The sequence below is a fragment of the Trichosurus vulpecula genome, chromosome 1 (genome assembly GCF_011100635.1).
Source record: "Trichosurus vulpecula isolate mTriVul1 chromosome 1, mTriVul1.pri, whole genome shotgun sequence".
NCBI lineage: Eukaryota > Metazoa > Chordata > Mammalia > Diprotodontia > Phalangeridae > Trichosurus > Trichosurus vulpecula.
Window position 1 is genome coordinate 312,820,770 of NC_050573.1, and position 13,572 is coordinate 312,834,341.

At 36.4% G+C, this 13,572-nt stretch overlaps 1 protein-coding gene across 5 annotated transcripts in view; it reads left to right on the forward strand.

Annotated features, from left to right (window-relative positions):
- Window positions 1–13,572, forward strand: part of DROSHA (drosha ribonuclease III) — a 112,382-nt gene that overhangs the window by 26,061 nt on the left and 72,749 nt on the right. For all 5 annotated transcript variants that reach the window (XM_036754184.1, XM_036754193.1, XM_036754201.1 and 2 more), the window contains exons 7-10: window positions 762–903; window positions 4,028–4,182; window positions 8,063–8,143; window positions 10,444–10,530. In XM_036754184.1, the coding sequence (XP_036610079.1) occupies window positions 762–903; window positions 4,028–4,182; window positions 8,063–8,143; window positions 10,444–10,530 (465 nt within the window). The remainder of the gene's footprint in view (window positions 1–761; window positions 904–4,027; window positions 4,183–8,062; window positions 8,144–10,443; window positions 10,531–13,572) is intronic.

The following is a 13,572-nucleotide window of genomic DNA, read 5'->3' on the forward strand; positions in this document are numbered from 1 at the left end:
ATTGGGTAGCACTGTTTCTTATTCTTCCTTTTTCTTGGTTCCATTGGTCTGTCTTTCTGTTTTTTAACCAGTGCCATGTGGTTTTGATGCCTGCTGCTTTATTATATAATTAGAAGTCTAGAAGTGTCATTCTCCCTTCAACCTAGTTTTTTCTCATTATTTCCCTTGATTTTTTAGATCCTTTCCTTCAGGTCGTTTATCTTCATTCTTTTTCTTCTTCAGGGCAGGTTGTTTTCTTTTTTAGCTTCTTTTCAAGTTCCCTCAAATGTTTGCCCATTTGTTTCTTTTTCTCAGATTGAATCTCTAGTCTTCTTCATAACTCCAAAGTGCTTTGCTTCCTTCCTAATTCAGCCCGAGTCCTTCTCTCTTCATGTGTTATTTTTCAAACTTGTCTTATAGAAGCCAGAATTCAAAGTCTGAGAAAACAGCTTAACAGGAAGAATTTTTTTTCTTTTAAAATCCTAAAGGACAATGGGAGGATAGGAAGACCAAAATTTCTACTTTGAGCTTTATCTCTCTTGATCTGACATTTTTTTTTAACAGATAAAACGTTTTCCTCATTATCACTGTTTGTTAGATAACTTGTAGGATTGGTATTTTTCACTATTTTTGTCATCTTAAGAAAATATTAGTAGTAAGTTGTCAGAAGTAAGAGAGATTTTACTTTTAAATTTATAAAGTAGAAACTGATATTTTGGTATCAAATACTAGACCTATCATATTATCTAAGTTAATTTTTTTTATATATGTTTTTCTTTAAGGGAGATTCTACAGTTGTTGGGACGAGTAGGCTCCGAGACTTGTACGAAAAGTTTGAAGAAGAATTAGGGAAGAGGCAAGCAAAAGCCAAAGCTGTGAGGCCCCCATGGGAGCCACCGAAGACCAAACTAGATGAAGATTTAGGTAAGTCCTTGGGAAGGATTTGTACCTGAATTTTTCAAAGTATCTTTTTTAAGCCTATAACAGATTATTTCAGTTCTTGAAAATTTTCTTAATGTTAAAGTTGAGAGAATTCTCAACCTGATGGAAGTTTCTAAGAAATAGAGGTGAGGAACAAGGGTACTCCATACCTTATGTAAAGCCATGGGGATGAGAGATGGAATGTGAAGTTCAGTAGTCATTTTCTCTGGAATTCAAAGTACAAGAAGGGAAGTTGGAGGAAATAAGAAAGGTGAGTTGGAATCAAATTGTAACGGACCTTAAATATCAACCTTAGGAGTTTGTATTCTATCCTAGAGGTAATAGGGAGCTACTGAAGGTTTTTGACCAGGAGAGTACTGTAGTATCTGCCTCGTGTTGCTGGATCTATTCCTGGTATGTATGGATTAGAGAGAAATGAGATTGGATACAGGAAGAACAGTTAGGAACTTTGTGCAGTAATCCAAATGAGTAGTGGTGCGGGCCTTAAGAAAGAGGATAGCCATTTGAGTATAGAGAAAGGGCATATATGAGATGTCATGGAACCAGAATGGTTACGACTAGGCATCTGATTGACTGTGAAGGGAGAGGAGGAAGAAAGAGTGGAGGATGCCTTTGAGGTTATTAACCTTGTGCCTGGAAACAGAATGGTGGCCTCATCTGAAATAGGGAAGTTTGGAGGTAGAACAGGCTTAGAAGGAGATAAGATAATAAGTTCTGTTTTAGATATATTGACTGAGATGCCTAAGAAACATCTAGTTAGCAATGTCCATCAGGGAACTGGTGATGTAGGACTAATGTTCAAGTGAAAGATAAGGGCTAGATTTGTAGATTTGCAAGTCATCTACTTCGAAAAGGTTCAATTCATGGAAGTTGATTAAAAAAATTGAGAGAGAGGGGATGGGGAAATGGAAGAGAATGAGATCCAGGACAGAGTCCTCAGGGAGACCCTTTCTCCTTCATGGGCCAAAAAAATAGTTGAACTAGCAAAGGAAGCTGAAAAGGAATGGTCAGAGAACCAGAAAAGAGTGGTATCCCTGAAGCCAAGGAATGAAAGGATGTTCAAGAGGAAGGAGTATCAGTATTGTCAAAAGACATGAGGAGGTTGAAGGATGATGGGGACTCAGAAAAGTCCGTTCAGTTTAGCATTTCATTGATAAATCATTTGATAACCTTTGAAAGAACAATTTCCTTAGATTGGTTGGATCAGAAACAAGATTTCAAGGGGCTGGAAAATAATTATATAGGAGGCCCTTAAGTATTTTTGCCATGCGTTGAAGCTCTTTCTAAGTGTGTAATGGCTTCCTGGATTGCTTGCTAGAGGCTCTGGTTTGGTTTTCAGAGCAGTTATACTATACCCTATAATGATATGAATGCCTGCTTTCTCTTTCCCCCTTTTTTTTTATGGCAGTTGGGAATATTGAGCACCCTAATATCGCTTATAAACAGGATTAAAAATGTCCTTTGCCCTTGGAGATCATTTTGGAGTCAAGATAGAACTGAGTATAAATCTTTTTTTTTGTTGTTTTTTTGTTTTTAAATTTATTTTAAACTTAAATGCAAAATAAGAAAAGAAAAAAAATTGCCATGTACATAGCCGAACATAAGAGAGGATTCAATATAAAGGAATAAATTTCCATTTCAAGAAAACCTATATAATGAATACTGCACATTATTTTCAAAGCTATCCATCTTATTCTTTTCTTGTATGTTTTCTTTTGTTCTTTGCTGTGCAGTTTTTTATTTTACTTTTTCCTTCTCCCCTTCTCCAGAAGGCTACAATTAACTGCAGATATACGTGTGTATGTATATGTACATATGCATGTGTATATGTATATACACATTCATATACACATTCACACATATGTTTGTGTATATGTATGTGTGTGTATAAATATACACTTATATGCATACATGTACATAGATATCATGTATGATTGTACACATATACTCAAATACATATACATAGGACTATATTATGCTCATTTCCTCTTATCATCTGTTTATTTGAAAGTGGGTAGCATCTTCTTTCATAAGTCCAAGTCCTCCCATATTTTTCTAAATCTACCAGCTCATCATTTCCTAAACCACAGCAGTATTATACTGACCCAATCACATTCTATCTGGGAGATTGTCTATGAGAGGTTTTTCCCCAATTTTCTTCATTCCCTCCTTGGTTACATAGGTTTTATTTATACAAGAATCAAAACTATCCATTTTGCACCTCAACACTGCTCTCACCGTATAATATGGTTTAAGGTCTGATGTTACTGAATCTAGTTCCTTCACATCTTTTTCACTTGGTTTCTTTGAAGTTCCTGCCCCTCTTCTCTTCCAAATGAACCCTGTTATTATTTTTTTTCTGATTCAGATACATTTTTAGTAATTTAATTGGGATGGCATTACATAAATAGATTAGTTACATAAAATTGCCTTATTTTTATTATATTAGATTTACCTACCCGTGCACAGTAAATATTCAGATATTTAGATCTAGCTTTGTATAAAAGATGCTTTGTGTTTATATTTGTATAGTTCCTGTTTTGGCAGGTATACTCTCATATTTTTTTTTTTAATACTGTCTAGGTATTTTATATGGTCTAAAACTATTGATATGACTGACAGTGTAGTTATCCTGTTTTTTTTCTTTTGATTAAATCTGATTTTTGCTTTAACTTTGAGATCATGATTACTATCCCGGCTTTTTTACATAATAAATTCTACTCCTGACCTTTATTTTATGGTTGTGCATATCTCTCATATTTATAGCATTTCTTTTTCTTCAGTATCCTCCTCTGAAGATGAACTCTGGCCTTCTCTATTCCCATAGTAACTGTCTGCGATTGAGTTCTTTCTTCTTTGCCTGATCTTTTTTTTTTTTTTATTTTTAGCAGCTATCAGAGTACCTACCATAATGCTGCGTATATTATGTATAATTGGTGGAGATTCAGTAATGTTCATTGAATGCTACTTTAAAATCTAGAAGTTTTGATTAAACACCTAAAGTTTAGATGTTTTAGCCACTTGGAAGTCTCTTACATTTAAAAAAAAAATTATCCTTATTATCCTTATCTGGCCATCCTTCTCCACCCCCCCATTTTTATATTAGATAGCTCCAGCGAATCTGACTGTGATTCTGATGATGATAGCAGCTGTTCCAGTAGCTCAGACTCTGATGTTTTCGATGTAATTGCTGAAATCAAACGCAAAAAAGCCCACCCTGATCGACTTCATGAAGAGCTCTGGTATAATGACCCTGGACAGGTTCGTATGTTTATTTCTAAACTAAAGGGCTTTGGTGTGATTGGTGACTGCTCTCTTCTGCACCTTTCTGACGAGCATCCTTGGAAGAGAAGTGTTCTCAGCAGTGATGGCAGAATTCCACTTCTGGCATACCACATGTTGTTTAGAGCTCGTTTCTCTTCTTGGCTTCAAAGTTCGGCTCACAGCTGAACATTGCAGAGACATTATTTTCTGAGTCATCCTTGACTTGAAATGTGTAAGTTCTGAGCTGCAGTTCATTGTAACACATTAGATTATCCGTGAAGACACTTTGAACAAGAGTACCTTAGTAGATAAATTATCTTCTGACTGCTTATATTTTCTCTTGGGCTTGGCAGCTACATTTCTGGGGAGGTACTTAGAGATCCTTTCTGTAGCTTTGATTCTGTGTATCTGTGCTTTGCTCTAATACCAGTTATTCAGTATAATTTTTTTTTGTGATTTCCCAAAATATGGTATCCAATCTTTTTGTTTCACTTTGTTTTAGGGAGGAGTATTATGCTTCTTAGGTTCATTTATCTCTTCCTTTAATTTTTTTAAATTTTTCAACCAAGGGGTTCTAGTGGCTTATTCTTTTTTTCCCCTAATATTCTGGCTATAGTTATTATTGAGTTATCTTTTAGAGATTTCTGCTCATATTTTTTAACCTTACATTATTTCTTCACATTTAGAGGTTTTTTTAATTTACTTCTTTATTTTCTTTGCTTTTTTTTTCCCTCTGAGCATTTCCTCCTGATATTTTTCCCTCTTTTTTTACTGCTTTTGTTGTTCTTTTATTTTATTTGGCATCTATATTGTTTTGAAGTGATGAAGGGAAGCAAGCTGAGAAAAGAGCCAGTTTCTTACTCATGCATCTTACCAGAAGATTCTCCCCAACTGAGAATTTTTAAAAGACATAAAACATATAAACAAGGTCAAGTAACTCAGGATAAATACAAAAGTGTTATGTTAGGAACATTGACGTCCAGAAGGAGCCGAACCTATTGATGGAGGCCAAGGACAAGAAAATTTTTAGCTAGGTTGGGAGCAAAGGATAATTAAAGAAGGGAGAGGACCACTAATTGAGATGGATGGAATGAAGGTAAGGTATGATGGTGAGATGACTAGATGACAAGCAAATCTGCTTGCTTTCTCTTCCATAGAGAATGATCTGTGTACTAGAAGAATAGTAGAAAACTATTCATCAGATAGTTGAAGCCCAGAATAGGTGAAGAGTTAGTGAGATAGCATATAGCTACCATCTGTATTAAAGTCTCTAGGCACAGAAAAACTGCATCTTAGTGTTTAGAAAAAGCTGGCAATCATTACTAAAGTGTGATTAGGAAGCTTTGAAAGAATTTGGAAATTGAGAAAATGGCTAAAGTACTGAAAAAAAGACATGTCTTGATTTTCAAGCAAAGGAGGCTAGTGTTCTGCAGTCTCTAGGCCAATGAATTTGACTTCTATTCCTGTCCAAATTCTATAACATATTATTAGATGGTTTATGAAGACTTAGGGAAGCAGCAATAACTAAAAGACACTGAGGCTTCAGCAAGCAAAGATCATGCCAAACTAACCTAATTTATATTTTTAGTGGGTTACAAAGATTGATTTACAATAGAGATTCATGTATAAGAGGAATTCATTTATAAGGGAATATAGTATATTTAAATTTCACCAAGTCAATTGACAAAGTCATGCTTTCTTTATGGACAAGATGTAGCAGTGTGTACTAAGTGCTGGTATGATTAGATAGGTTTGGAACTAGTTTAGTTATTACCCTCAAAGAAAAGCCATTGAAAGGTCATACCCATAGTCAGCTTAGTGGAAATCCCTAGCACAGTAACCTAGGAATCTATACTTGACCTGTCTCTGTTTAACATTTTTATCAGTGATATGCCTGAAAGCAGACAAGGCATTTTTGCCAAAGTAGCTCATGCCATGAGCCATGAAGGAGTGGCAAATACTTTGGACTACAGTGTTTGGGTGCAAAAAGACTTCTCAGGCTACAGAGATGTGTCAAAAAATAAGAGGAAATGCTAAAAGGAATAAGTAGAAAGGTCTACAATTTTATATACCACTTTTACAAATATAAAAGTATAAATATAAATAAATACAATATTAAAAATTTTATAAATACAAATAGAAGATAAATAATTTTTTAGAAATAAGAGATATGGCTATGAATAACATTTGGCATTATTAATGAATTGTAAATACAGCATAAGTCAACACTCTGATGTATGATGAACTATTAGTTAATATTAAAAAATATATTATCCAGAAATAGGGCAGATATCATTATTCCATTATACACTGCCTTCATCACATCTTTTCTGGAGTAGTGTGTTGAGTTCTAGGTACCACAATTTAGGAAGGACATAGGCATATATAAAAGAAGGTGAGAATGATAAAAGAGAAAGACTCTAGAACATACTTTAGGAAAATAGGGCAGCTAGGTGGCAAAGTGGATACAGTGCAGGCCTGGAGTCAGGAAGACTCATATTCCTGAGTTCAGTGGCCTCAGACACTTCATAGCTGTGTGACCTGGGCAGGTCTTTTAACCCTCTCTGCCTCAGTTTCCTCACCTGTCAAATGAGCTGGAGAAAGAAAGGGAAATCACTCCAGTATCTTTGCCAAGAAAACCCCAAATGGAGTCACAAAGAGTTGGACACAACTGAAAAACAACTGAACTGAATAGGAGGATAGTTTGAAAGAACTGGGGATGTTTAGCCTCTAGAAGAGAAGACTTAGTAGGTAGGAAGGTGCTTCATAGCTGTCTTCAAATATTTGAAGGACTATCACTGAAGAGGGATTAGATGTGGCATCATTGTATGGTAGGTTTTGACATGGAAAGAAAAGAAGGCAAAATTAGGAGCAGTGGGTAGAAGTGAGAGAGAGAGAGAGATTGAGATCGATTGAGATTTAGTTCTAGCATAATGAAAAATTCCTAATATTTAAGTCTGTTTAAAATTAAACAGGAGATTGCCTTGGGAATTGCTGAATTTCCTCCATTGCCTGTCCTTATTTAACATTTTATCAGTGACATGTCTGAAAGCAGAAGATGGATAACCACTTATGGACACTAAAGAAAAACTTCTTAGGAAGTCTGGTTTGTAGGAGTATACATTTAGAGCTAGAAGAGACCATATCTATACCTCCATAACTTTCATTTGGAAAATAATCATGATTAGAGCAGTTAATAATTGATTAATTTTCCCATGTCTTTGTTTTGTCTGTTTAGCCAAATTATAAACATCTCAAGAGGACAGATTGTATGTTGTAGATACAGCATTGTGCCTCTCCTGTAATAGATGTCTTAGAAACATTTTATGTACAAATTACCTTTCTCAGTGTTAAGCTAAGGGCCAAATAAGAGTGTGGGGTAAAAGTTTAAAACCTGTAAGACATTTAAAGTTTCTCTGGTTCTGTAAGGTACATTCCTAATTCTGATTGAGAGTGATTCAGATTTAAAAATCTTCAGGTCACCTTCAAAGTGTTCTAGTTGTTTCTCCAAAGTCAAAATTGTATTAGTTCTTTGTGGAAAAGTATATTTTTCCTAAAAATAAGTAGTTGTGGAAATATATAGACCAGTTTAGAGTAAAATGGGGGCAAAGAAGTATACTGACATTGGTATTTCCACCTCAGTTTCCCAAATAACACTCAGAGCTAACAGTGCTATTTAATTTTCTTTTGTCAGACTATATATGGATACTTTACACCTTTATGGATTTTAGAACATCCACTTAATCTTCTGTCCCTGACAGGCTCTCAGGGGCTTCAGTACTGATGACATAAAAACTGAAACCATTTCTGGGACTTCATCTTATATGTTTTTTTTTTCCTTTTCAATAAAAATGAATTTTCCTTCTTTCTCTGACAGATGAATGATGGCCCTCTCTGTAAATGCAGTGCAAAAGCGAGGCGCACAGGAATCCGGCACAGCATCTATCCCGGTGAAGAGGTGAGTGATTTGGAACATTAGACTTTAAAGTGCCAGGCCAGTGGGCCAGGCAGGCAAATGCCAACACTTTTGCTCTTCACTAAAGTCATATACATATTTTAAAAATAACCATTGTCTTTCAGGAAATTTCTTTAGTTACTGACAAATTCAAAGAAAACTTGAGGTGGAATCTCCCTCAAAATAATTTGAAGATGAGTACTTAAGGCAATTTAGACATTATGTTGATATTTTATCATTTAACTGTTCTGTTATAACTGCAACTATGAGAATTGTCTTAAACAGATGTCCTTTATAATTAATGTGCATAGGGAAAAACTTGGCTATGGCTTTGAATTATTAACTTTTTTTCCTTTTTAATTTATTGTTTTTCAATTAAAAAAAAAACTCTGCCCATCTGCTTTTTCTCTCACTATTAGAAAAAAGAAAAAGAAAGACAAAAACCTTATAATAAGTATGCAGAGTAAAAGCAAATTTCCACATTGGCCATGTCCAAAAATATCCATCTTATTCTGCCCCCGAGGCCATTTCTTCTCAGTCAGGTGGGGAGCATGCTTCATCTCATTGGTCTGCTGGAATCATGGAACATGAAAATATCGAACAGAATTCTTAAATCTTTGAATTTTTACAGTATTGTTATTGAATAAAATTGTTCTCATTCTGCTCATTTTATTCTTCATTAGTTCATAAAGTCATCCCTTTTATAATATTTTATGATGCATTAATACTTCATTGTATTCACATACCGTAATTTATTCAGCCATTCCCCCAGTTGGTGGCTATTCCCTTAGTTTCTGTCTCTATCACTAAAAAGTGAGCTGACATAAATCAGGCATTAATTTCTAAGAGCAAATAGAGCTCAGTATAAGGAAAATTCATGAAGAATTTCTAGAAAATTAATTATTTCATTTGTGTGATTATAGCCATGTTGGTTAATGGTTTTCTTTTCTCCATGATTTTGTTTATATTTCCTCTCAGTTGCCTTATATTTCTTCTTATGTATGTATAGTGTAGGGGTGTGTGTGGGGGGGTGTATATGTACATGTACATATGCGCGCGTGCGCGCACACATACCCACACACATGCCTCCAACAGTTTATTTTTTCTTACTTCCAGACTCAAATTAGACTTTTGATTCTGGTATTTCTCTTTCTACCCCTTTACTAGTAAAACTTAGGACCATTCTTAGATTCTTAGGATAATCTATCCGGTTTAGCACTGGCAGGAGCCCTAGGGTCAGGTCCAACACCTTCGTTTGCTGTTTCTCTTATTAGCACAGTTCCTTTCTTTTCATTACTACATTTGAATCTTGAGCCATATGATCATGATTTTTTTTTCCTGTTATTAATTGAATCATATCTAATTTTTAAAAAGGTGACAAGAAGCTTAGAATTTACGTAGGCCACCCATTTCATTTTATACAGGAAGTAATCAATCAATTGGCTAGCATCTATTAAGCACCTTCTTTGTGCCAGGGACCGTATGAAGTGCTAACTATGGATACAAAGAAAGGCAAAAAAAATGCCCCTTTTTTGAGGAGCTCACAGTCTGATGGGGGAGAAAACAAGCATTTATGTATAAGCAAGATATGTAGAGGCTAAATTACAGATAGTCTGAGAGGGAAGGCACTGAGATTAAGGAGGAGTAGGAAAGACTTCTTGCCACAAGTGAGACTTAAGCTAAGATTTGAAGGAAGTCAGGGAAGCCAGGAAATGGAGATGAAAAGGGAGAGAGTTCCAGGAATGGTGTTCAGCCAGTATAAAGGCTTGGAGTCAAGAAAGGGAATATGATGGGGCCAGGAACAGCTGGCCCTAGGTGAGTTTCATTCAATCAGAGAATAAGGTTTGAGAAGATTGAAAAGATAGGAAGGGACTAGGTTATTTAGAAGGCCAAAGCCAAAGAGATTTTACATTTGATCCTGGTGTTAATAGGGAGCCACTTGAATTTGTTGAATGGGAGGGTGGCACAGTCAGACCTGTCTTTTTTGAAGATCGCTTTGGCAAGCTGAGTGGAGAATGCATTGAAATGGGAAAAAACTTGAGGCATAGAGACCAGTCAGCAGGTTATTGGAATAGCCCAGGTATGCAGTGTTGAGAGCCTGTACCGCGGTGGTAGCAGTGTCAGAGAATAGAAGAAAATGAGTTTCTGAAGGTTAAGTAATTTGTCAAAAGTTGCTAGCCACTTAGACGTATCAAGACTTTGCTTTCCTTAATTTTCTCCAGAGAAAAACACATATGCACCCTCTCCTGCCCACTTCTCAGAAGTTGGTTCTTATTCTTATATATTTTTTTTTCCTTTTCAAGCCCATCAAACCCTGTCGTCCTATGACCAATAATGCTGGCAGACTCTACCACTATCGAATTACGGTTTCACCTCCTACAAACTTTTTGGTAAGTACTTAAATTCTAGCCATGTAATAAGATGATATATTGTGGAATCCATTTCTGTAATTCTCACACTTTGCTTTCTTCTGTAATTAATATGATTTTTAAAAGGGCTCTATCTCTCACAAATTCTCCTTATGATTTGATCCCTATAATTTAAGCAATTAAAGTCATTTTATTTATATTTTTGTAACCTCTTAATGGAGCTTGACAAATTGTGTGTTTGTGATACATATGGTGGGCCTGTTTTCAGAATCAGTGAGTTGTGTATAATTTCTCCACATTGAGAGAAGACCTATTACATTTTGACCAAAACTCAGAAGTTGATACTTTTTTTTTAGAGGCAATTGGGGTTAAGTGACTTGACCAGGGGGTCATACAGCTAGTAAGTGTCTGAGGCTGGATTTGAACTCAGGGTCTTCCTGACTTTAGGGCTGGTGCTCTACCCACTGTGCCACCTAGCTGCCCCTTGGTTATTATTACCCTGGATGGTTAGTTGTCTCTAATATGAGTGAAAATGTAATGGGGTTTAGGAACAGTTTACTTTTGCACATTTCTTAGATAAATGATATTCGATTTTAAGACCTGATTTTCAAATAGGAGCTTGGTTGATAATTGCCATCTTTTGTTCTGCAAAATTACTATTTTCTGCTCTTTTCAGCTAATTAGCCTAACATTTCTTACCTCCATCCATTTCATAGAAGCCATCCCATAATCTCAGAATGCACTCCAACCTCTGAGAGTTTGTGTTTTCTTCCTAGGTTCAGCTCAGGTGCCATTTTCTGCATGAAGTCTTGATGTCCTCTTCCTTCCCCCAATTACTTTCCCTCCACAAATTACTTTGTATAAGTGTGAAAATAAGTTCCTTAAGGGCAAGGATTATTTCCTTTTTGACTTTGTGTTCCCAGATAAACTAGTGCTCTGCAAAATAGTTTAAAAAGTTTGATTTGATTCTCTCTTTGCCTTTGACTTCCTTATTGTGTGGCCCTGGGCAAATCATTTAGCCCTCTCTGCCTCAGTTTCCTCATCTGTCAGATGAGCTGGAGAAGGAAATGGGAAACCTCTCCAGTATCTTTGCCAAGAAAACCCCAAACGGGGTCACAGAGAGTCGAATACAGCTGCAAAACTGAATAATAGCAGTTGTATTCCTTGATCATTACTTACCAGGTGATTTTTCTTTTGTTTTTTGTTTGTTTTTTTTTTGCTGGAGTGAGTATAGGGTTGCTCTAGAATTCTCTGCAAGTATTCTTGTTAGCATTTTCCAAATTAAAAAACAGACTCTCAACAGTTAAGCGATAACTATAGCCACACAGCTAGTAATAGATGTGGGATTTGAACCCAGCTCCCTTGACTCCCAAGTCCAGTTCACAGCTACCATGGCATCCTGCTTCTTAGCTTAAGATATTTTTTTTAATACAACTTTGTGTTGTCGCACTTTATATCCTATCATGCTTACTCATATATGTTTTCTTATACTCCCTTCCCCTCACCTTTTTAGAGTATGGCATAGTGTCTTGCACATGGTGTTTGCTTAGTATACTCTCACACATGTGATTCCCCCCCTCATCCCAGTGATTCTGAATCCTCATCTGTATCGTACAAATTCCTTTCCCTGTCCCTCACTGCTAATTTCTTTACTCCTGTTACTTCAACCTGAACCCCTTTCCTAAACCTCACTTAGTGTCCTATTCCAGATCAATATATCCTTTTCCATTGTGCTCTCTAAAATGACTGCTCCATAGTTAAGAAACTTGCTTTCATCTTAAACTTTTTCTTTTCTTACTCCTTCCATCTTCTTAATGAGGTCTGGCTCCCTCATGATGATACAGCCTCCCTGGTCACACTTTTTTTAGCACTGGTTGTACTTTCTTTCATTCCCCCCAATTCATTGGTCTAGATGGTAGAGTTGGAATCCTTCTTGCTTCCTATTGGCATTCCTAGATACCTTCTTTTACCTTCATCATTCAGTAACCACTCTTTCTTTGAAGGTTATTCAATACATATTTATTTCACAATCAAGACTGTGGCAACTGTTACCTATTGACCTCCAGAACACTTTCCTTCCTCACTGAGTTCAATTCCTGGCCCAGTCTTTCCTGCCCACCTGTAGTTTTCATACTTGGGGACTGAAGCACACATGTTGCTACACCCTCAAACACTCTTACTTCCCAGTTCCTCAGTTTACTCATTTCCCCTGACCTACTCCTCCATTCCACCTCAGCTACATTTAAAGATTGTTATATCTTCAATTTTTCAGTCACCCACAAATGTTCTACTTCCATGTTCGTGAACTCTTAGTTCTTCCTTAGATCTCTAATCAAGTAGATTGTATACAGACAGTTCTCCCTTTACCTAAGTGAACCATTCTGCAAACCTCTATGTAAAGTGATTTTTACATAAATTTGCTATCGACATGGGGAAGGGACAAAAACATGAAGGGGATCACGAGCATAGTATTCAAGGGCACATTTCTCTCACTCACTAATCTTTGATTTCGCCCTGTCTTCTGGCTGAGACCCTACTTCATACAAACATGCCCGTGTCTTACCCATCTGCCAAAAATCCTCTTTGGAGCTATTTGTCTATCTACTAGCTTCAATTCCTATCTGTCATTTTGTGGCTAAACTCCTTGAGAAAGCTATCTATAATTGATGTCTCCACTTGCATTCCTGTCACTCTCTTCTTAGCTCTCTGCAGTCTGACCTCATTCAGTTGAAACTGCTCTGCAGAGTTACCTGTGATCTTTTAATTGCCAAATCTACAGGCTTTTTCTCAATAAGTCATCCTGATTCACTTACCTGTAGCCTAGATACTGTTGATCATACTCTTTTCCTTGATACTCTCCCCTCTCTCTAGTGTTTCATGACATTGCTCTCTCTTGGTTCTCCTACTCTCTGGCTGACCTCCCTGTCTCCTTTGCTAGATTCTAAATATAGATCATGCTACTTAGCCATGGCAGGCTCTGTCCTGGTCCCTTTTATCTTCACTATCTATACTACCTCTCTTGGTGAATTCATCAGCATCCATGAATTCAATTATGAACTCTAT